The sequence below is a fragment of the Desmodus rotundus genome, chromosome 12, assembly GCF_022682495.2.
Source record: "Desmodus rotundus isolate HL8 chromosome 12, HLdesRot8A.1, whole genome shotgun sequence".
Lineage (NCBI taxonomy): Eukaryota > Metazoa > Chordata > Mammalia > Chiroptera > Phyllostomidae > Desmodus > Desmodus rotundus.
The window spans coordinates 87,368,767-87,393,892 of NC_071398.1; the positions used below are offsets into that span (position 1 = coordinate 87,368,767).

A 25,126-nucleotide genomic window follows, 5' to 3' on the forward strand; every position below is an offset into this window, starting at 1 on the left:
CCCCCCCTAGTTAGGACTCCATGAGAGGGACTGGCTTACCTAGAACGAGTGACTATTATTCATAGGTAATGGAGAACTACATGAGAAGGAATATTAGAGTCAATTCGAATAGAAAATATAGATAAGGCAGTGTAAGATCTGCGGGGAGAAAAAGGACTATTCAAGATGGTAGGATTGCCAGAAAAAAATGGCCTTGTACCAAAGTGAGAATGAGAAGGGAGTGATTCCAGGGACGTGATTGGTGAAGGTGCTTTGAGGGAGAGAAAATTTGCATTGCTGTCTGGCCACAGAGGACAGGCAGAGGAGCTGTTGCCAGATTTCCAAATCAGACAACAAATTTACACTGCAAAGTCACTGCCAGCAAGTAAACAGAAAAATGTAGCTGGGAGGGTCACCTCTGGAAATGGACAATTTAGAATATTAGCCCATTGTGATTATTATTCATCTATTAATGATCAAAAAACAAGTTACCGGTAAGTTAGAATTGCTCTAAATTCGAGGGATTTCACGGGTGCATCCAGATAAATTAGGCAGCAGATTTAAAAATGGCACAATGAATGTTCAACCCTTTGGTGAGTGAGTGTGAGATTTCGTAGAAAACAGGATCCATGCAACAGCGTGGTTTAACATTGTATAGCCTCTCACGTATTAGCTGATACTCAGCAGTGTCATTTCAGGTAATCCCAGCTGGTGGGGAGACAAGTGACTTTCTCAGTGTGGAGCAGGCCCTTGTAGATGACATGCATCTTGGAATTTATTCCTTTATCAGAAGCCAGGGCTCGATTATGTCTTCGTGTTATGAAAGTTTGGCTCAGAAACAGATCAGAGGGAAATAGAAAATACGAGGAAATACTGCTCCTCACAAATCAGCTTTACTCTCTTGGCGAGATACGCTGCTGGCATTTGGTAGAGTCCTTCGGAGAAAAATAATCTTTGAAATGCAGTTGATAAAGACCAAGCATTTAAAACACCTGCATTATTTAAACAGTTTTCAAACTGAGGACACTGAAAATTCTCTGTAGGTCACGTTACCCTTTCTGTTACTAAGACGACTCCAATGAAAATGGACCTGAGGTAGAAAGAAGGAGACTTTCAGAGGTGAAATCATAAACACGTGGAAAATCAGGGCAGGGAGTTACCTTTCATTGCACCTCAGCGTAAAGTAGAATGAATTCCACTTTAGTAAATTAGAGGCGATTCAGAAATATTGACTCAAACATTCTCTATCATTTTTTCAGAATTTTTAAATTGAGGTTTAATTACATACAACCTTGATTTATTTCTGGGGTACAATATAATGATTCTATGTTGGTATGTATTACACAATGGTCACCACAGTAAGGCAACATCTGTCAGCACATTTTTTTCTCGTTACATCATTTGTTTTTCCTTGTTACAAAATTTTTTTTCTTGTGTTGAGAGCTTTTAAGATCTACTCTCTTAGCAACTTTCAGATATGGAATATGGTGTTATTAATGATAGTTGCCCTGCTAGATATTATATCCCCATGAGTTATTTATTTTATAACTGGAAGTTTGAATCTTTTGACTCCCTGACCACTTCAAGCTATTTCACCCCCTTCCTCTTCATCCCGCATCTCTGGAAACCACCAATCCCCTCTCTGTATCTATGAGCTGTTAGGATTTTTTTTTTAGATTCTACATATAACTGAGATCACATGGTATTTGTCTTTTTGTATCTGACTTATTTCACTTAATGTCATCATGGTCATCCATGTTGTTGCAAATGAGAAGATTTTATTTTTTATGGCTGACTAATATTCCATTTTTTGCTCTGTGTGTGTGTGTGTGTGTGTGTGTGTGTATAACGCTTTCTTTTTGCATTCATCCATTGGTGGGCCCATAGATTGTTTCTGTATCTTGACTATTGTAAATAATGTGGCAATGAAAATGGGGGGGCATATATCTTTTGGGGTCGAGTTTTTAATTTTCAGACAAACACCCAGAAAAAGAATTGCCAGGTCCTATGGTAGCTCTGGTTTTAATTATTTGAAGAGCTTCCTTACTGTTTTCCATAGTGGCTGCACCCATTTAAATTCCCACCAAAGGTGCACAAGCGTTCTCTATTCTTCACATCTTCGCCAACACTTCTTATTTCTTATTTTTTTGATAATAGCCATTCTAGCAGGCTTGAGGTGACATCTCATTGTGGTTTTGATTTGCATTTCCTCAAAGTTTAGTGATGTCGAGCACCTATTCATGTACCTATTGGCCATCTGTATGTTTTGGCAAAATGTCTATTCAGATCCTCTGCTGATTTTTACATTGGATTGTTTGTTTTCCTTTTTCTTTCTTTCTTTTTTGCTATTGAGTTGTATGGGTTCTTTATATATTTGGGACATTAACCACTTGTCAGATATGTGATTTGCAAATATTTTCTCCCATTACTTAGGTTGCATTTTCATTTCATTGACTCACGGTTCTTTTTTATTTTCCTTCTATCATTAAAAATTAAAGACTCTTTCAAGGTATTGTTTACTTTGATATCTGGATAAGAAAGACTCCCATTGGAAATTGAAGTCTAATTCTGATACGTGTGTTGAGCAAATAAACAGCATTCCATAGAGAACTCTGCCTGCATGAGGTTGATTCAGGGCTGGGGATGCTGCCCGCTGAATCTGCACAGGGAAGGGTACAACATCAGCAACGGGAGATGCAAAAAGAACAGAAAAACTACTCAAAAATGTCTGCAACTCAAGAAAAATGAACACTAAGCCCAGGGGTTGGTCCATAATAGATATTCAGTAGATGATTTTTGAAATCCGAACTTTACATTTTTCCATATTTGTACTTTTAATATGCTTGGACATATGCGTTCATTATTTTATGTAGTTTTATCAGAATAAAAATATAATTTTATTTTCTTTATCTCTTTACTTATCACAATCATCATAGTAGAAAATAGTTCCTATAGTTGATTGACTCCTCTAAACAATGATTTCTTAAATGACATTTATTAATCTCAATATTATGCTATTAAAAATGCGATTCAGAGAATATCTTCCTATATTCTCTCTTTTTCCCTTGGTGGAAATTCTTGCCCAGAACAAATTTCTATCAATTATTTACTTTCTTCAAGGGGCATGAACATTTCAGTGATTTTTAAAATTGGCTTATACACTGCCTTCTTTTTAGCTGTAGCAGCAGACACTGATATAGAACATATGCAAATATCAGCCACGTGTGAGGCCCTGAGAGTGTTTTCACGGGAAGAGGGCTGTGTCAGTCAACGGACCCAGGCTTCTTACTGGCCAGTCAGAAAGCACGCAGGAATCTAGTTTATTGCCATTACCATGTTGAGTACTTCCATGAGGAGAAAAAAGAAACAGACTAGGCTTACCATCTAGTTAGGAAAACTAAAACTCATCTTATTAAATTACTCTTACCAAAATTACTGCCCGAGATGCTCAGATGTGAGTAGGTGGGAAGGAAGGGTAGACTTGGTAAGAAATAGGACAGTGATCCTCTCCCTTAAGAAATCTGCCAAGTTGTTGGTTGATTGGAGTCAGCGGAGGGATAAATACTCCCTCTGGGTACGAAAGAGCTTCCTATAAACTTCCTAAGTTGCAAGTTTCTAGAATAGTGAACTTTTCTCTTTCTTAGGGCATCCTATCAACTTTATGTGATTTAGGAAAATCGCCTTCAAACAGTCAGTATATGGAAAGCACTTGTTTTTAAATTATCTTGCTATGATTTCCAGGGCCTTTTGGATTATTTGAGATATCTAAAGAACCTGAGGACTATAGGGTTTGAAACCACTAGTGGGCAGGCAAATACTGTGCCTCTGTAATCATGAGACTCTGCTACTTTGAAAAGCTTTAGATGCTTAATAAGCGTTCGTAGTTGCTGAGAAATATGTTAGTGATTCTTCTAAAGTGAAAGTGTTAATGCTTCTTTAAAGGTTACATTCCACAACGATGGTGAAGCCCAGGTTCTGGGTAGCCTAGTCAAGTACTGTCCTGCACAGTGATGAGAACAGTGGAACAGGGTAGGGGGCTGGTGGGGAGAAGGGAATGAAAAGGAAATTTGGTTTGAAAGATCTGTACGACAGACATGATGTTCCTCACTTTGAGGATCAAATATTAGTAGCATCATAGTCTTCTGAAAATAATGAGAAGGCTCTAGAAAGACTAAAATGTTTGAAGACCCTACTTCAAATTTTTACTATGAATTGACCCAGCTGCATCTGCCTCCTGAGAGGAACGGAATCATTCCATCAGAGTCAACTAGAAAGCAGACACTTTGTACTGGAGCATGACTCCAAAAACGCTTTTGATTTGTCTGCTATTCATTCATTTGTTCATTCATTCATCCCACAAATACTGAATTTCCACTACATACACCCTTTTAGTTTATGGAAATGCTGAATAGGATATGGCAGCCATATCCTCTCGTCTGCCATGAAACCAGGAGAGCAATTAAACTAGTAGCTGGAATAAATTGTGCTAGGGAAGTATATACTGCTATAGATGCAAATAACAAAAGATCCTGATACAGTCTAGGGGGTCAGGAATGGCTCCAAGAGGATGTCTAGTTTACCATGAGTAGGAAATACACTAGAGAAAGACTGGGAAACAGTGTTCTGGACAGAGACAGTAATAACTAATGAATGAACAAAGGCAAAAGAAAGAGTGGCATTCAGTGAGAATGAAGAAGTGTTCAGGATGGCCCCCAAGGGTAGGCTGTGAGAGGGGTAGCAGCTAGAACTGAGGCTGAGCCAGTAGGCAGACGCTAGCACATAGGAGCCCTTTAAAGAGTTTGGACTTTATCCTAAATAAGAAGGGAGTCTGTTGAATAGCTTTATGCAAGAAAAATACTTGAGCGATTTGTTTTTGTTATGAGGAATGCCACCCACTGTGTGGAGAATACATTTGAGGGAGACGGACTTCATTAAGTTGGCAGGACTGGTGGGGAGGCTGCTGCTGTGATACAGATGACACCTCATGGGGCACAAGACCCCAGTGGTGACAGTGGGAATGGAGGGAAGTGAAGGAATTGAGAGAAGAGGCAAATCAGCAAGACGTGGGGTTGATTTGATGAAAGATTGAGCGAAAAGAAGAATAAAGGATTATATTGAATTTCAACTTGGAAAAGTTAGTGGTTAATGGTTCTATTCACTGTGACAAGGAATAAAGAACAAACAGGTTTGAGAAGTTAAATGTTTTAATTTGGAGACATCCTGACTTGGAGATGCCTGGGAGTCATCTAAAGTGATGATGCTTAATAAGCAGTCCGTTATACAGATACCGAATTCAGTAGAGAGATTACACCTAGACTGTGGATTTGGGAGTCATCAGCAAGTAGATGGTAATTGAAACAATTGGAAGATGCGATCATCCAGGGAAAGTGAGGAACAAAGATAGTTAGGAGGAGAGGAAGAGGAAACGAGCTCACAAAGTTGATGGAGGAGAATTAGCCTGATTGGTAAGAGAACACCATGAGAGTATGCTGATTCGGAAACCGAGAGCAAAGACTGATTGGGAAAGAGGGTGTAGTCGGAGACAGATGCTGCCTGCTGCTCTACATACAGGTCAGCAAGTGTAAGGACAGAGAATGGTCCGCTGAATGCAATCACATGGGCGAGAGCAGCCCCAGCCGAGTTTAGAGGGCAGGGGACTGTAGTGCTCCATTCTCTTCCTTTCAGATCCCCTGGGCTCTGAGAGTTATGTGAAAGCCAGCTATACATGGAATCCAGGGGGAGGTCTCCTCTATGAGTCAAGTGTATGAGCTGCAGGAACATTCACTGTCATCCTTAAGGAGCTATTTTTGCTCAATTTGGGTCCCAGCGAAGTGGTGTGGATTGATTAGTTTTAGGGAGATGAGATACTTTTAAGTTATTGAAAGATTTTTTAAAAATAAAAATCCAATTAAAATGCTTTAATGCATAAAGATTAATTCTGAAATTTCTTTGAAAGCAGAAAAGAGCACCTTCAGAGTTTGAAGGTATCATTTGATCATGATTAAGAGACACGAATCTGTGCTTTAGGACACTGTGTTACCTGACCAAGAATGAACTCATCACTATTCCGTAAGGTCAGGATTTCTTTTTAAGGAATAGGAATAAGAATTTTTTTCTTTATTTCAATGGCCTTGGTTTGGTTTTTAAAGGACTCTCCTTGATTTTTCTCTTTTTTTTTCCTTCTTATTTTCGAGTTTTGAGTTTGGGCACTGTGTTCCTGAAATCCGGTATCATGAAGAATAGTAGAAAGATGAGGGCAGGATAGGGAGAGACAGACAGCATGAGTGGTTTGGATAAACAGCCTCGGTGCATATTGTTATGTGTCAACTTTCATTTTTCCCAGGACCATAAGGAAATTCTCGCAGTTATCCTCAGCCTGATATAACCTGCTACAGGACGCATTTCCATATAGTGTGAATATTCCTGTACTCACCAAAAGTCGTTTTGTCCTTAGAATTAGTATGATTTCACTGGTGAGACAGAGCACTATACGGGAGTTAGACCTCCCGGTTTGAATCCAGGCTCCGCTACATATACGTAGTGTGTCTTAAGGTTTGTAAGCTCTCTAGCTTCAGTTTCTCCTTCTGTGAAATGGGGACATAATAGAATTTCCCCACAGAGTTGTTATGACAATTAAATATTAAGAGTTTTTAAAAAAGCAATGGCCAGCACATAGCAGGCACTATATGAGGTCTGTCCAGAAGGTATCCAGCATGTAATATGAAAAATAGAGATATTTATTAAAGAAGACACAAGATACAAGAAATATCGTACATAGGACAATGATGCCTTAGTCCCCTTCAAATTAGGCACATTGGGACCTCACACAGTTCTCCCAATCGCCATCAGCTGCTCCGTTGTGTTTTCCTGAATCTCATTGATGATCTGAAAACTCTTCCCTTTCAAAGGTGACTTTAGTTTTGGGAAAAGCCAGAAGTCACAGGGTGCCAAATCTGGGCTGTAAGGGGCCTGAGTCATCTGGGTGATTCGATGTTTCACCAAAAAACTCTGCATGAGACGTGATGCGTAAGTGGGCACATTGTTGTGAAGAAACTGTCAATCACCAGTTGCCCATAGTTGTGGCCTTCTGAATCATCCGAATAGTTTCCATGGAAGAATGTTCAAACTTAACGCAAAATGTGATGCAGATTCTTTGCCCTACTCAGTCATTTTGAATGTGACAGCCACACAGTACACACACTCACTCAATGGCATCTCCCACCCCCACTGATTAGTACAGTGAGGCCGTCATTGTTCACATGTGCTCATTCCAGTCCACTCTCCTTGGCTGCCAGGTTACATTGATGTCATGCAAGCCATTCTCGTTATATTAACAATGACTCGTCTTTATCCAGACTGAGCTCATCATGTACATACAAAATTTCACTCTATCCCATGGCATAGACCTATTTGTTTGTTTATTTTTCTTACATATGTATTTATAAATATTAAATATTCTCCCTGGGTATTGAGACAAATGTATTCATGCACTAGTTAGAATCACCTTGAGGATCATCCAGTACGCCCAGCACATTTTGCAAAACCATCCTCATTTGACATAGACCTGTTTTAAAAATGAGAGTCCTTTTTATTCTGAGTGAATGTTTATTGAGTCATATGTTAAATTCATTATATTTTACAATATTTTCCAGTTGTATAACAAGTGTAAGATAAACATAAACATTCTTTCACCTTGGCCTGCCTTTGTCAGATAAAATACATCACCTGCCGCGTAAGTCAAGGGTTAGGCAATCCATTGCATTTCTGGTGTGACATGCAAAGAGACCTCAGGCCGTGCTGCCACTGGAGTCTTAGAACCTGTGGATTATATTCCAGGGCAAAGTGTCCCCTTGTTGAAATTCTGCATGTCTTATTCCGTATCTGGCACTCACCTTTAAGCTCTTAAAGTACGCTTGGCAAGCCGTATTGTCATCACTAATCTCATTGTCATAATTGATAATGTATAGTTTCTTACACTTAATGCACACACATATCACTTGTCTCTTCTGCAAAACAATTTATTATCATCCTTATTTCATAGATGAGGAATCCGAAGCTCAAAAAAGGTACAATTGCTTGCCTGTGGTCACCCAGAATGTGAGTGATAGAGCTGGAACTGGAAGGTCTCATCCCTCCTCCTCACCTCTGCTAAGCTTCTCCCTCCCCGGTTTCTCACTTTTTCCGCTACAGCCCTCATGACTTCCAGAGCTAACCTTTCCACCCTTGGGGATGCTGGAGAAATTAGGAAAAACATGTCCCCCAAAGTGGATAAGAATACCAGACGCTTCCAGAGATTGAGTGCCATTAAAGATAAGAAATTAAAGAACGTTATGGACTCAGACAAGTCTGAGCTTCCCTTGCGGTCAGTCTTCTCCTAATTTGCAGGAATCACTAATTTGTAGAAGCGCTTGGCCTTGTAGGAACCTTTGTGCGTGTGTCATTAGCGCGACCCAAGGGATCACAGTGACTTTGTGAAAACTTGCTTCTTGAGAAAATTCAGATCAAGTCTAAGGAAGGTTTCTGTTCTTTGCCCAATTTATCATGACCACTTAAACTTCCAATTGCAATTATTAACATACTTAAAGAATTTTCTAGGCAGGTGCCAATAGTCAGATGCTCTTTTCTGTGAAAAGACAGAGGTCACCAGAGTGTCCAGAAAGAGGAAACACCGGGGCTACCGAAAACTCTGAGTTTGAAAACAGTGGGAATTAGGGGGAAATTTCAGTGTCCTCCAAATCTGCAAATATTCATCTTTCGAACCAGCATTTCTACTTCTAGCAGTACTTGGACACATTAGCAAAGATGTGGATGCAAGAACATTCACTGAAGTTTTATTGTCAATAGCAAAAAAAAAAAATAACAACAACAACAACAAAAACCACCCCAAAGTCCATCCTGTGGACTCCACCCTCATGAATTAATCACCTCTCAGAGGCCCCACCTCCCCATACCATCACCTTTGGGGTTGGAATTTCAACACAGGAATATCATCATAGGGTTGGGGTGCTAACATTCAGACTGTAGCAGAAACCATCAGTTATACTCCTCATATCAAAGTTTAAAACAAAAATCAACAGAGATTAAAACAACAAAATGGGAACAGAACTATAGTTATTGGCTTAAAAAATGAGCTCAGCCCTGGCTGGTGTGGCTCAGTGGATTGAGCGCCAGCCTGTGAACCAAAGGATCGTGGGTTCAATTCCCAGTCAGGGCACGTGCCTGGGTTGCGGGCCAGGTCCCCAGTAGGGGGTGTGCAAGAGGCAACCACACATTGATTTTTCTCTCCCTCTCTTCCCCTCTCTCTATAAATAAATAGATAAATAAAACCTTAAACATTTTTTTTAAATGAGTGCAGTGGGGCTTCCTAGGCCAAAAGCAGAAAAGCCAGACACAGAGGGAATGGGGGATTGTTCCACAGTAGGGGATGCTCCTAGCAGCCAGTCTAGAGTGTTGAAGCCTAGTTGGTTAAGGAAGGGATTATAACGTTTTCCAGGGGGTTAGTCATTGTTCTATTTAAGTCACAAGAGTGCAGACATAAGATTATAGAGGTCAGAGAAAACATTATGCACCCGCTTAAGCCTTGGCAGTATTCTTTTCTTTAACCCTTGAAAGGCAAGCCCACAGCGATAACTGCAGAGGCTCTTAAAGAGGGCGAAGACCTTTAGCCCAGCCGTCCTGGTAGGTGTGTGTTGTGCAGATAGATGCCTGTTCTGTATATACAGCTGAGGAAATGAGAGCTCAGACAGGCCAAGTGCCCAACTTCAGCAGTTCCACAGGCATGTGCTGAGAAACCATTCCTTGGACTTACTCATTCTCTAAAATGGGCCTCAAAATGGACATGCTGGCCCTCATTTGCTTCCCCTGAAGGCAGCACCAAGATACTCTAGTGTTTATGTAGTAAGCAGAGGTTTCCTAAGTGAGCACTATGGGGCTGCATACAAAGTTCCTGCACACACCACTTCTGGTATCCAACACCCGAATTTACACCCCACGCAAGCAGCTTCCGTGCTGTCAGAACCGGCTGGGCCACCTGGGGTCCCAGTCCGGGCTTTTATTCTGCCCTGCTGCTTCTACTGCCTTGTCTGTATCCAAAGGCTTCTTGAATTGCAGGTGAAAAAAAAAATCACACCAAGTTTTAAAAGGTTAGAGAAAGCTTTTCTCTTTATAGCTTCAGAAGTTGCAACGACAGGATTCGTGCACAAAAACAAACACATTTTGTACCTTTTGTATAATCTGATTGCAAGAGCTTACGTTCACAGATTCCTTTTTAGAGCTGTATCTAGGTAAAATGCCGTTTTGCTGCGCACACCTGACCTTATTACACCAACTCTCAGACCTCCAGTGTGACAACAGGCCAGTGTTCTGTTTAAACCGTCCCCCCACCAAAGCCAACGATCGGAAGGTAAAGCGCACACGTTGACCGTCCTGTTGGTTTCTCTTTGCCTTGTCTCTGCCTGTGTGCTCCAGGTGGGAGAGTTCAGAGCCCATGCTGCTGAGTGGACAGCCAACGTCACGGCCGAGTTCAAGGAAACCAGGAGGCGGCTGAGTGTGGAGATTTATGACAAGTTCCAGCGTGCCACCTCCATTAAGCGGAAGCTCTCCGCAGAACTGGCTGGGAACCACAACCAGGAGCTGACCCCTTGCAGGAGGACCCTGTCCGTGAACCACCTGGCCAGCGAGAGGGATGTCTTGCCTCCTTTACTGAAAACTGAAAGTATCTATTTGAACGGATTGACGCCACACTGTGCAGGCGAGGAAATTGCTGTTATTGAGAATATTAAATAGCCTTCTCTTCGAAGAGCCTTAGGCATAGCCATAGGTGAGGACTTCTAGACGCTCTTTAAGACTGTTGCTGGTAGCGTTTCTAAAGTTGTGCATGAACTCCAAAGGGGGGAAAAAGAGATACACGCATCATCACGGCCATCTACCATCGAGAGGATTTGGAATTCTGAGCCAGCACTATCTTTGTGATGATGCTTATTGAGCGGTCCACTTGCTTTGACCAGTGGAATAAAACAAGCAATGTCTGATGCCTTTTTGTGCCCAGACTGTTTTCCTTCCTTTTCCCTAATGTGCCATAAGGCTTCAGAGTGAATTATAATTGTTCCTGGTAATAATGTAGCTTCGAGGGACCGGTCCTTAACTTTTCAGGGTCTACCTAACTGAGCCTAGATATGGACCACTTATGGGAGACAACGTTTCTGTTTGTAAATGGCAAGGGATTCTTACGCAGCCTTTTACCTAAGAAATTTTCTGTCAGTGCCTTATCTGAGGAAGAAACAGAACCTCTCTAGCTAATGTGTGGTTTCTCCTTCCCCGCCCCACCCCTAGGCTCACCTGCAGTCCTTTACCCCACGACTCCCATTTGAATACCATCCCTTGCTGGAAACAGCGTGTAAATGACTGAAGTGATGATTCCCGAAGAAGGAGTTGATGCCAAGTTAGATGGACATGGAAGCCACACTCAGAAACCCTAGTGTGAAAGGCACTGCAGAGGAAGGAGGTGCCCAGATGGCCCTTCTGAGTATTTATTTGACTCAGGTACCAGCGGTACATATATCCAGTGTAATTATTACCCAGCCGGTAAAATTGGCTGCTCCCAGTCTCTTTTTCCCTGGCAGTATTTGGAATTTATCATTTATTAATAACTATACATTTTTAAAGGTGGAAGAAGAAAATCCATATATATATATACATATATATATATATATGATAGTGCAGAAGAGAACTGTAAACAATGGATATTACTGGAGGCAACTTAGGACGATTGGTGTGAATTGCCATTCTGATGAGAAGAGAGCAAACCAGTGTGTTACGAGCACTTGCTAATAAACGTTATACTGCCAGCATTGATTTGCTTTTTGTTGTATAAAAGGCTTTTATGATTTTCTTTCCTTAGGTGACATTTGCCAGACAGGGGGAGGAGAGGCAGCAGGCAGGGCTGGGCACAGGCCTGGCCTTCCATGGGTGTCCGTCTGGAGTTGTGATTGAAGTTGAAACTGGGACCACTGTGATTTTGCCTAAGGAGATTGCAGACTGTAGGCATAACTCTGACATTAGAGAAAAAGCTGTTATAGCACAATGTACACCTTGAGAGGGTTTTTTTTTTTTTTAATAGAAAAGGCTGATAATCCTTTTTAGTTTAATTTTATAGCCTGTAACTCTTTGGATGTTCCCAAAATTTAGAAGAAATTCAGTAAAAGCACCTACTAGATTGCTACTCTTTCTTTTATTTTCATACTGAGATCTGCTGTACATTGTATATATAATTTTGAAAAAGCAGAAAGAAAACGATTTCCCTCCATGTAATTACAAAACATTTCTCCTACTATTGGGGGGGTATCTAAATAAGTGGCATTCGTATTCGTCTTAATAAAAAAGCCCAGAATCTTAAATAAAAACAACTTAATAGATGCTTATTTTCCAAAATTTAAATTTAAGCTAAAATTGTAAATATTCAATTAACTTGTCAAAGGTACTTTTATAAACTTAAAAAATTCTAACTGAAATTTTAGAAGGTCAGGCTCTTTTAGAAAGAAAGCTACATCCATTTCCTCAGTAACGGTTCTGGAAGTTCGTATGGTGGGTTGCACCATGTATAAACTGTGAATTGCACTGACAAATAAAGTTTGTAATGAAAGTCAGCACTTTCTGAGTCTCCTGCTTGCTGCTGAGAGTTTAGATTTGATTCTGACTAAGTAGAACGCCAGCGTGTCTCTTTCTATGCTGAATTATTCTGCGGCTCCTTCATTCAAAATTTTCAATAAATATTTTTGATGCAGCATTACTACCCCTGTTAAACGTACGTAATGGTTTTTTTTCTGATGGCTGTTAGTTAAAAGTCAATATCCTGAAGTTTCATTTTTGAAATATTTTAAATAGCATATACATTTGAGATAGATTTTTATTAAATTATGATGTATCAGTACCTTATTTTATCATTATTAGATCTTGTCTCGACACTGAAGTCATCTGAATGCTGAGCACAGGCACCTGAGGAGTGCTTCTCGTAAGAAAAAAAATTATCCTGGTAGTGTCGAGGCCCAAAGATGGTAGCTGCCCACCCACCTTCTAGACCTCATCTGCCAAATATTTGGATGATATACCTGGTCGGTATCTTCCGTAAATTTATTTATTCATTCCCAAGCAACTTGATGCTCAGTAAATATCCTAAAAGTGGTCCTCCACATCATCCTTAGGATGGGGGAAATCTAAAAATAGCATGCACATTATATCAGTTTTGCTTTCTCAAGCTTTATTTTACTTCTTGTAGAGAACACTGATGATGATTTTTACAGAGTTCTCTAGTGTGCTTGTTTCTTTTCTTTTCTTTTTTCTTTTTTTTTTCTTTACTGGGCCAGTTTAAGAGTGAGTAGCTTTGCCCTGAAGGATATTTGGAAAAAAGAGTTACGTGCTAGAACCAGCAAAGACCTGGAACTCTCTGATCTGAAATCTTAGACCCGAATTCTGGACAAGGCTCCCTGTCCACCTTACAACAAATGTAAAAGTGATTATTTTGGAGTTCTTTCCATTTATTTCATAAATCTATACTTTGCTCCATAGCTCATGTCACACAGCCAATTTGTCAATGTTATTTCACTCTTACAATACAGGAAGGAGTGAAATTTCTAAAGCAAGAAAAAATGGAATCTTTTACGTCTTGGCCCTTCAAAAACAATGGGGAAGCAGCGTGGAGGACTTTGGTTTCTCGTATTTTAAGGAACGTGGGACGAATAAAAAAGGCTGACTCCCTCTTTAGTCTGTGTAAAAAAAGTATAGAATTCTTTGATTCTTAAGGTTAGGAGTTCAAACAGAGGAAGGGAAGTTTTAGATGGAATACCAAAACCCAAAAAATTTAGACATTCTGAAGACATGAGATAGATATTTATGCCTAAGAACTGGAGGCCTCGATCAACTTTTGTTTTCCTTTTTAAAGAAATGTTTGCTGTTCTAGTAAAATCAAAACTTATTTGTGGTTTGCATTCCTTATTAAAGTGTTAGTATAAATTTGCTTATGTGTGAAGTAAAAAATGTCTCTATTTGAATACTCATAACTCCATTAAAACTAATACATGATTTTGGCTTCAGCATGGTTTACTTAAATGTCCTTTTATAGTGAAACTTCCTGGCCTCTCACTTCTGCGTGCGTTGGTTCCGAGATGGCAAGGAGTAAACAACTCCTTTTGATAGGAACTCTTGAGAGTAATTCACTGTGATCATCTTAATAAAGGGAAGCTTTGTAAGCTCCACATGCCTTCTTCCCACCCCTCTCGAAGGTTTATACAGCTTTTGTTTCTCACGTGATACCTCCCCGCTGATCTCAAAGGCCCCTTCCTAATATACAGGGATTAGTTCCAATGGCCAGGAATTTTGACTCTGCTGTTTGTTTGACTTAATACCACGTGTTCACTAAGCCCAAATTCTTACTATTTCTACTATTCATAAAGCAAATTGTTATTTTCCAGTATTCACATTATAAAGTATATTCACTGTATTATGTATTTTTCAATTTACAATTTTTTTTTTTACTTTTCTTTTGTCATTCCTTTCCAAAGTATTTCTTCTGTACATCCACCAAAAACTCATCGCTCTTTCTCTGTTGCATTCTTAGACTTGGGTTTCCCTTTGGGCTCCACATCCATCTAGCTAGCTCCCATTAGTTATCTCCACTTCTCAAAGGCCCTTCAACATATCTGAGACCTGCATAGTATTTCCCCAGACCGGGCCCTCCTTTGATGTCACTTATTTCGGCAGATGACACCACCATCCGTCAGGTTGAGAAAGTCATCCTTTATGTTTCCTTCGTTCCTTCAAGCCCACACCCACCTATCACCGAGCCCTGTGGACTTGCATCCTGAAAGTCTGGAATGTATACACAGCCATTATCTTAATCCAAGCCACCACCACATCTCACCTTCTACTCTGACTGCTTTTGTATCATTCTCTGCACCTGTCATTGATGAAGAGTGGTCTTTTGAATGTGCAAATCCGATTGTGTTACCCTCCAGTTTGTATCCACGAATCGTCTTTCATTTTTTAGGAGTAGGACTATAGTCTTTCACATGGCCTTCTTTTCATTTCCCTTATGCCGTCCTTTCCAGGCTCATCTTGTATTACTCCCTGATGCTCTATAGTCCAACCTCACCAGATTTCTCTCTTTGATCACAAGGTTATGCTGATGCTGTTCCCTTTGCCTGGAATACTTGCTTTCCTTTCGCTCCTCAACTTTGCTCACCTAACAAACTCCTACGCATCCTTCAGAACCCAACTCAAGTATCAGTTTCTCTGATAAGCCTTCCCTGATAAAAATTCAGGTACCTTCATAATATACTTTATAAAACCCTGTTTCCCTAAGGTCATGATTAGATATTCATCACTCTTCTTATTTGATTATTATCTGTCTTTCCCGCTAGAATGTAATTCATTGGTTTTAACTTACTATGTTATTTCCAAACACTAGCAAAGTACAATAGTAGATGCTCAAAAAATACATGCTGAACAGATGAATGAAGATGAAAACAGAGATTTAACTATGTAACCATCTGAAGGATCCTTGGGTATAAGTAATCCCAAATTTTCTCAGTTCCACAAATATTTATCTGTCCTCTTTTACTGGCTTAGCAGTAAATGGGATACAAACAGCAAATATTTCTCCTATTAGCTGACAAGCTAGTACTAGTTACTCATTGTGTATAAAAAAGTCAAAGCCAATTTTTTAGCTAGACAGACTTGCCGTTTATTCGGCATTATTATACACTCTTACTCCTTGTAAGCAAGGGTTTCGTTATTTTTATTTCCAAATTTTGGCTCAGAATAGATACTATCAAAGCTTTTCAATCTAATCTTGAAAATTTGTTTAGAAATTAATTGCAAAACATACTTGCTAATAGTAGTAAACGGATGCCTTTTATTAGCAGAAAGAAAATGTGCATTATCTTTGCCAAATAAAACTGAGCTTTTTCATGCTGACACACATTCCCAAGCAGTCTGGGAAGAAATCCATTATTAGGCACATTTTGAACTGTATCCAACAGAGAATGTTAGTCATTTACATGGTATAATTTTGAAATTAACTCAGAATTAACATTGATTGTCATTCAGTTGATGCTTGACTTTGTGGACAGTCCCCCTTTTTACACGATTCCATTAATGCAGACTAACATGTAGACAATTTTTATCCTACTATCTCCTTTGTTTTAAAAACATTTTAGACTTTTAAATATTACCGCATTAGACTGTAGTTTCTCTATTTTTATTGAAAAAAATTTTAATGAGTATCAGGAAGTGGCAATGTCTGGTCCAGACTCAAATTTGATGATGCCCAAGTATTTCAGAGTTGAGAAGAGACTAGCATCAGGATCCTGCCAAGACACCTAGCCAACCCTTCCTGTTTCTCAGGTGCAGCAGTTCGGAGTTTACACATACACTGAGAAAGCTGGCTCTGCCAAGGCCAAGGTCTGGATATATGCAAGCAGATTAGCCAAGTGTATGGATCTCTTCAATGATTACAGTGTATGTGCAAACAAATGGTTTACCCAGTCAACATTTTTCAAGGGCCTTTAATGTGCCAATCACTAGAAATATGAAGCCGAACAAATGTCTGCAGTCTAGGAGACGACAGGCACGGGTAGGACAATGACAAGCAGCAGGGAGGGAGAGATGCCTCTCAGTGCAGAGGGGCCCTGAACAAAAGGCTCTTTCTTGCTTTTTTTACCGACTGGAGAGGCCGAGGCGGGAGGAAAGGGGGAGGGGCTAGCAGTGGAAAGTAGCTGAGTCAGGGCGGAGAAAAGTGCTTCAACTGAGGCCTTAGTAAGGAGGCCCCCCACGAGGAGGCGCCTGTATCTAAGTTCTTGCCTGCAACTCCGCCCAGGAAATTCCAGTACGCTGACTGTGGGAAGCGTGGCTTCTCCCGTAGCACCAGTTCCCCGCATGAACTGGCCTACGGTTGGACCAGAAGGGTGACACGTAGGGGAGTAATCTCAAACTCCAAAATGGGGAGTAATGTGGGCAGATCTGTGCTCGCAGACTGAGCACTCTGGCACCAACCGATGAACGCGTAAATCGCTCGAACGACGAATCGGTGGTTCTCTCTCTCTCTCAAAATTAAAAACCTTACTGTTAGAGTGATCAGTCTGGCAAAAGTGTGGAGTGGATGCGGAGGGGAAAGATGAGGCGCATGGCAGAAAGTCAGAGGGCCTGCGAGGTCCCTGAGAGAGGGATTGGGGTGGGAACCACACCAGGGACGCTGGGTGGACGCTGGCGCCCATGGCTAGATGAGGGGCATAAGCTCCAGGAAAAAGGGAGAAGGCTTGCGGGGGAGGCTGATGTTTTGAATTTAAGGCGCCTGTGGAGCCCCCCAGGTGGCAACCCTTCACGGGGAGTTAGAATACTCAAATGAGCTCTGGCCAGGAGTCCTGCGTAGGGAACGGAAAGTGGGAATCACTGACATTACAAGTCTGCACATTAATAACAAAAAGGTGAAGTCTCCACAGTCAATGTTGAAATGATATTCTAAAGGTTAACCCAGTTTTGAATGATACATGTAGGTTAGGTGTGTTTCAATGAAAGTCGAAAATCCCTCTCACGGGAATTCAATGAGAAGGGTCTCAGAACCCTTTCAATCTCGGCATTGGTCAAGCATAGCTTCTGGGCTGGTCCTACAATAACAACACTGTACGTTTTCTTTGCGGCAAACACTTTTCATCCTGAGAGTGTATATACTGTTTGTCCATGTTTTTAGCCCTGTCTACATTGCTTCATTTTGGATCTATTAATTTCACCATGTGTTGGCAGGACATCTTCTGTTCTTGGAAAAAATATAACTAACTCATACATGCAAATAGGGAAACACAAATGAAATGCACATGACAACTCTAGTGGGTACTGGCGGTGCCTGACCTGGATCCCAGTTCACTGGTCTGCGGACCCCACCCCAGCTGCTCTGAGTGCTGCCGCTAACAGTTCCCAGCTGCCGCCTTTTCTGGAAAGCAACCTTCTACAGGTCAGAAGCCACCTCCCTGGGGGGTTACGCAGCCCCAGCCCCATTCCCACCCCAATGTGGGCCACCGGCAGCCAATAATTGACAGGGGGTTAACAAAAGGCAGGTGTGTTTCTTTAAATGTGCAACTTATGCCCCAGATATCTCTGTGGGGTCAGGCTGAGGCTAGATGCCAGCTGAGGCCACATCCCTGTGCGTCCTCTGCCCGGTGGCAGACCACTTCCCTCGCTCTCTTTCTCCTGAGTGCCTACCTCCAAATATCGCAGGCACCTGAGTTGCTGACTCAGGCTCTATTTTGAAGGCAACTGTAGAAATTATATATTGGAGTAGGTCAGGTCGATGGTGGAGAGAAATAAAAGAAAAAATATACATATGCAGAGGTGATGGCTGAGCCATTTATATGACTCCTAGCTGCTAGGTAGCCAAAGTGAAAAGTGAAACCTTTTCACTTCAGCTCCAAAATTTGTTCAAACCAAGGCGATGAAACCAATGAATAAGGAGAGGTAGGTAAGTTGCCTGCAGTTCCTTCTGAATGGACTGGACTCAATTCAAGTGCTAAAAAGAGAGCTCATGTGATTCAATTAAGTGGAATTGAAGCCATTTTTGACATTGTGGTCTGAAATTCTTACATTGTCCATCAGTGGGCAACCCTCATAACCAGAGGAAGTGGTCAGATAGTAAGCAGTTCCATGTGCCACGCTTGTCACAAGCCTGCATTAGCGAGGTCTCTGTGATTTGGAGGCTAACAGCCTGAGAACAAGCCTTTCTGAAAACGCTTTTACACTGAGACTTCTGTAAATCCTCTTTCAGTCTTTCTTCCCTAGGTTCTCTGAAGAAGCCGCCCGTAACAGGAGAGTGTCCCTTGAAAAGGTCTCGTTCTCATCTAAGTAGCAATTTCCTGCGGTAAAACAAGGCTGAATTTCCATGGAGTCATTAAAAAGTACATTTCCTATTAATTTGCGAATGCCCTCCACGTGGCAAAGCTGAATTAGAAAGGCTTAGCATTTGCAGTTTGGAACTTTCTTACAGTTGGCAATGAAACAGGACCCCGTCACAATGAGGGACTCTAACGTTCATGAATTATTTTGGCAGCAGCTCTTTGCAAAGAAAATATCTACTTAATCAGATCTTGATAATTTCCTGCCAGTTAGGTGTAGCAATGCCCTCTGCACGCTGCGGGAAACGCACCGAAGACCAAAGGTTTGGGATGGTTTGCACTTGGGGGCACCGCTTAGCCTAGTGCGCCTGGGCTTCTCCAGACTTCTCTAAACTGACCGCTCTGAAATTGTTACACAACCAAGCCAATCTGCTCTCTCGTTAACGTGGCTGTGAAGAATCAGAGCCCTGTATCAATCTTGCCCCAAAATACTTAGTGAAACACTACCCTTCAGGATTCTTTGGAAAAAGAATGTTTCGTGGTAAAAAAAGGAAAAATGTACATACTCACCACACAGTACACCTAACTGCCTTAAAGACACGTAACTGACACCAGGAAGCTACAGGCTTTGCGAAGCCCTACAGTAAAGAATCTGTGTGCGTTAATTACTCCCGCTTAACAACCTAAAACAGACATCCGTTACCTCACAAAGCCTCTAAAGACAAGGAGCCAGGGAATGACGCAGCTGGGTGGTCTGGCCCAGGGTCTTTGGAAGACAAGCCGTTGGCGGGGGCTGCAGTTCCACAAAGGCTTGACTGGGGCAGGCGGATCTATTTTCAAGGTTGTCACTCACATAGCTGGTGACCGGAGGCCTCAGCCTTCAGCACATCCACCTGCCTTCCCGCAGCACCTCTGAGAGCCCTCATAACAGGGCGGCGGGCTTCCCAAAGAATGGGGATCACAGAAACAGAGAAAGCAGGAAGCCACAGTGCTATTTGGGGACATATTTTGAACCCCACAAATGGTTTGGCCCATCATTTTCTTTACTTGACCAGACAAGCTTCAACCATAATGCTTATACCATAGCTAATAATTCCATAGATAATCCTGAACATAATTGGGGAAATGCTGTGTTATACTCTTTATTTTCACTCAAGGAAATGTAGACATTGAAAAAAATATAGGTTATGTATATAAATTGGTAATTTGACCAAGTATCATCTTTGTTTTTAATCCCAATTTTTCAAATATATCTTTCACATTTTCAGAGAAAAAATTATACAAATATTTTTTTAAAAATCTTAATCATTCCTGATGTAATGCTCATTCTATGGAGAGTGTGTTATGGTTGGAGACACTTTTATGGCTAAACAACACTCTGGACCACAGTACTGCCCCAGCCCAGACGGAGAAGGGTAACAGCTGCAGGAAGGACAAGGCGACGGTCACGGCCTCTGGCAGCACCCCCTAGGGCTGCTGACGACTTGGTCAGGCTATGCATCTTAAAAAGTGGGAGCCGGATGTGCTCTGTATGCAGATCTGTTAGATGCCGTACTCATGATTAAACCAACTGAACCTCATTACGTATTTAAGAAAATCACTTTTGGTTTCAGGTACAAGTTTAAGCTGTTCACGAAGTGAGCTAATAAAATAATTTTGGAATAGATCTTCTCAGAGAGTTCATAGCCCAATACACATACTTTAAAAATCTAAATCTCAAAAGAGAATGGAAAACTGGCCATTAAAGGTATAGGTACAATATTATTGGTTCTCCATACGTGAAATGCATTTCACCTTGCTCGGTATTTAAGTATGCCTTCATTACATGCCATTGCATATCCTTTATCATCAGGAAATATTGCATATGAATAATATTTCTAATAAGATCTGCAATCCCTTCTGGCCCAGTGTAAAAAGCAAGTGGTGTGCGAATGGTCCTCTGAGAGCCGGAAGAAACTGGCACCTTAAGCATAAACTCAGACAAATCTCTTGTAGATTCAGATGTTATAGTGTGTTACATGGTTCTCCAGCTTTCACATGAAAGGGTGACAAAGGCTCTTCGCAGAGCGAAAAGATCAAGAGTGGTGTTTACTTCCCGTTTGGGTGAGATCCTCAGTTGGGCAGAGCATAGTGAGGACAACAATGTGAATGCCAAGGAGCTGGACACAGTCTAGAGTTCTTGGCCGGTCACTTGAAAGATGTTTGCTTGAAATAATTAAGAACCGATGTGGAGAATGTGGATAGCTCACTAAAAACCACAAGCCCAAATAAGTCATAACTGGATTGAATAAGACAGAAGAATTAGCTTTATATGTTATTTAAACTTTATTTTAAAGAATCTATAAATACATCATCTCATGGCCTAATACATCTAATGTACCTCATTATACCATAGATTTAGACAGATTGCTCCTGTCTCTCACAACTGACCATCCCAGCATCTCAAAACCTCATATTAATGCCGTTTTCACTTACTTGAAAACAGATAAAACTGGCTTTTGCTGAATGTCACACATTGAGCTCTCTGGAAAAATATTTTTTAAAAATCAGATCTGGTCTAATGTCATTTTTGAAATAATACATACCAGTTTTCAATTAGAATTTTATTAAGATATATACAGAAAAGAATAGAAGACATAAAGTGGTACGTCATCAGAGTTAGGAAGAAACTACTAGATTTGGTGGAGATAGGACCTCATTCATCTTGAGATTCACAGAAGACCTTATGGAAGAATTAATATGCTAAATATAACTAGCGAGGGTAATGAGATTTTGATATTAAGGAGGAAGTAAAATTATTTGAAGTCCTCTTACTCCTCCTCCTCTTTGCTCCAATCAGATGTGATAACAGGGTGAGACATGCAAGATTATCTAGGGAAATACCTGTGCTGTTTCCTAGGGCTCCCATAACAATGTATCACAAACCTGGTGGCTTAGAACTACAGAAATTTATTGTCTCACAATCTGAAGGCTAGAAGTCTGAGATTAAGGTGTTGGCAGGGCCACGATCCCTGCAAGGCCTCTAGGGAAAATCCTTCCATGATATGCAGATCCCAGCTGGCGGGATCCATGTGTTGTGCCAACAATAGACAAATACACACGGACTACAGAAATCCTGTGGAGAAAAAGGGACGGCATGGCCACTCTCTAAGTGAGAGAGGGTGTGAGGGCCAGAGAGAGCTGACCCCTGCCTGGGCAGGCTTTTATTGCTCTTCTGGGCTCATTACATCGAGGATGGTCCTCGTTTACTGTGCACAGGTTCACTGTAGGTGATTACCTTTTACAGACAACAAAGGACAGAATGCTGCTAATTACTTCAAAGAGAAGGATGTTACAGCTCCAGGGGAAAAGTGGCTGAACTGGTTACACTCCATACTTGGGTGGTTTAGCACAGACTTTAGGAAGTTAAAGATACTCTGTAAACATTTGCTGCCTCAATCCAGGGTGAGGGAGTTTTAGCAAAAGCAAGTCTCATAGCAGCCTAGGTACAATGCAGACCCGATTCCCCATGGGAGAATCTGTCCAGGGGCGTGGGTCCTGTGTGCCAAATCTCACTCCCACTGGCTTTCCTGAGTGGGAGCTGGGCTACGTTTCCCACGTGTGGAACAGTTCCCTATACTTCCGCATCTCTTCCAGTATCTGGCAAACCCAGCCATCCCCTGGCATGTGGTCTCATAACTCCAATTTCTGCTTCTGTCTTCATCTGACTGTTTTCCCTCCGTGTCTTCCAAATTTCTCTTCGTATAAAGGATAGCAGTGTCCTGTTGGATTAAGGACTCACCCTAAAGGCCTCATCTAAAGTCGATTCTATCTGCAAAGTCCCAATTTCTAAATAAAGTCACATTTACAAATATTAGGGGTTAGAACTTCCACATATCTCTTGAGGGAAAACAATTAAAGCTCGAACAATACTTATGTCAACTGATGATTGTTGGCGCCAATTCAACACCAACAGGAATACCCAATTTGGGATGTGGTGAAGAAGGAAACTTTATTCAGTGCAAATGGCTCAGTTATGATACAATATAGCTGTGATATCAGCATAGCTATAGAAGAGTTTAATAGTGTCACAGATAAATTATGAAACAGCAGTGATGGGGAACAGCATGGCTATAGGTAGCCCAGGGGCAAGGCAGCCCTGGAACAAGGCCCCTTTCCTGCTAGACAGCTCCGCTCTCTGCTGAGGTCTTTGAAATTCTAGCCCAGGTAACATAGTCTTCAGTCTTTGATGGGAAGACAAAGTGTGCTCCCTGAACCATAGGGGAGCTAAATTTTAGAGAGAAGTCCCCACTCCTGGCCCCTGATTGGATTGTCTTCATGCAAATGAGGGCTCCAAATCCTTGTAGTTTGGTTGATCCAAGAAGCATTGTCCTGATTGGTCACACTGAAGTTACTCTGATTGGTGGGTGAAAATGCTAATGGGGGGGTGGGAATACAGCTGCATAGTTCTGATTGGATGGGGGAAGTCTCAGTCCTATTGGTTGAAATACAGTTCTGGGAACTCCTTTATAAGGGCTTGTTCAGACGAAGGATCTCAGCACAGGCAGGCAGGCAGTGCAGGAGACAGGCAGCTTAGTGCAGGCTTCTCCCTGAAGGGCAGTTTGTGTGAGAGGCTTCTGTCTAGAGACGGCTGCTAGGCTCTGGTTGTTAGTGTGAGCCCAGTTAGCCACCAGGAGCCCTTCTTGGTATGTCTCTTCTTTCTGAGGATTGACAGCTACGAAGTATGAATGGGGAGGGGGCAGGCGTGTTCAAAAGTGCCTACTGACTACAGTGCTAGTCTGATATCTGTAAAAGGAAGGAAGGGAGGGCTGGGCAAGACGAATCTCAAATGACAAGAGTTTTTTAAAAAGTTCTGGCCAAGCTGAAGAGGAATCCTCAGGCATACTTTGCCATTAAAGAAATTCTACCTCAGGCAGAAGTAACCTTTCACTAATACACCCACTATGTTCATATATCGGCTGGGAACAGCCTGGCAGAGATGCAAAGGGAACCCAAGTTGTTGCAGTTATAGGCAATCAGCTCTGCGCCCTGCTGCAGTTTCTATGAAGGGAGAGCCGAGCAGGGCACGACCCTGGCCATCTTTCCATACCTGTTTGGAGAGTTCCTCCTCCGTGGTACCTGTGGGCTTCTCTTCCTGCGAGGAAAACTCTTACAGAGCCAAACACTAAACACTGAGAATTTCAGTGGAGAAAGATGGGCTATTTTACTATAAATGGCGCCACCCAGGAGAAGAGGAAGCTAATGCTCAAAAGCCTGAACTCCCCACCCAGGGTTCCGGGAGGGTTTCTCAGTGTGTAAAGAGAACAAGGTGTGCAGAAGCGCTGCTGGGGTGAGTCTTAATTGGAGGACATTGGAGCTATGGTAAAGAGGTATCAACACAGGACCTTTCTGGAAAATGGACTCTCTGCTTCTGAAAGGGGTCAGGTGTTCAAGTTTTGATTGTGTACAAGTTCTTTGGTTCTGTGGTCAGGGAGCAAGACTTTGATTCTGGATGCATCTAGAGGTCCGAGTTCTCTCCTCTGCGCATGCTTCTGCTGCATGGCTTGCGGCTTGGGTCTGTTGTCCCTGGAAAGCAATTCATTATCTCATTTAATAGAATAGGACCATTTGGAGCCTGTTCTGTGCATACAAAACTTCTAAGAGGGAGGATCATAGGGAACCTATAGCCCTCATTTCTGCAGCTGGTCTTGGGGTTGCAATTGGTACTTGTTTTTTTTTTTTTTTTAACCCACTATTCATATTAAATTTCCCTCACCCTCAGCAGGTCGTGGTGGCTTACCTGATGGTGTAACCCAAGCTTTTATTTTCAAAAGCTCCAAATCCTTGGTAATTATATGCATCTCAGGTTGGGTTGTCGCTCACGTCCATTTCCAGTCACAGCTGGGTGAGCGAGCACCCAGGGACACAAACGTGAATTGCGTTTGTTTCACACACAGTCCTCTCTGCCTCCATTGTGTAAAAATGTCCTACGTTCTCCTGCTAATTAGGGTTAGTTACTTCTACCAAGATGTGCTTCTTCTCACCTACTGAACCCCGGACACAAGGAGGGTGGAGTGCCTGGCAGCAGCCAAAGCTTGTCTTTCCATGGGACCTTTATGGTGTACCTTACAAGGGCATGCCTGCTATGGGGACCAAAAATACACAACCTTGCAACGCTCAGATAGAGGAAGCAGAAAGTTTCCCCATGAATCGCTGCACATGATTCCATCCCTTGATTTCCAGGCTCTTGTGTCCGCATGGTGAGAACACAGCAAGATGCAAAGGTCTTGATT

At 41.8% G+C, this 25,126-nt stretch overlaps 1 protein-coding gene across 3 annotated transcripts in view; it reads left to right on the plus strand.

Moving 5' to 3' along the window:
• KCNK2 (potassium two pore domain channel subfamily K member 2) overlaps positions 1–14,053 on the plus strand; it is an 89,918-nt gene extending 75,865 nt beyond the window's left edge. For 2 of the 3 annotated variants that reach the window (XM_024551430.4, XM_024551446.4), the window contains exon 7: positions 10,447–14,053. In XM_024551430.4, the coding sequence (XP_024407198.1) occupies positions 10,447–10,764 (318 nt within the window). In that variant the 3' untranslated portion in view covers positions 10,765–14,053. The remainder of the gene's footprint in view (positions 1–10,446) is intronic. The other variant, XM_053915835.1, reaches the window with a different exon arrangement.
• The last annotated feature ends 11,073 nt before the right edge of the window (positions 14,054–25,126 follow it).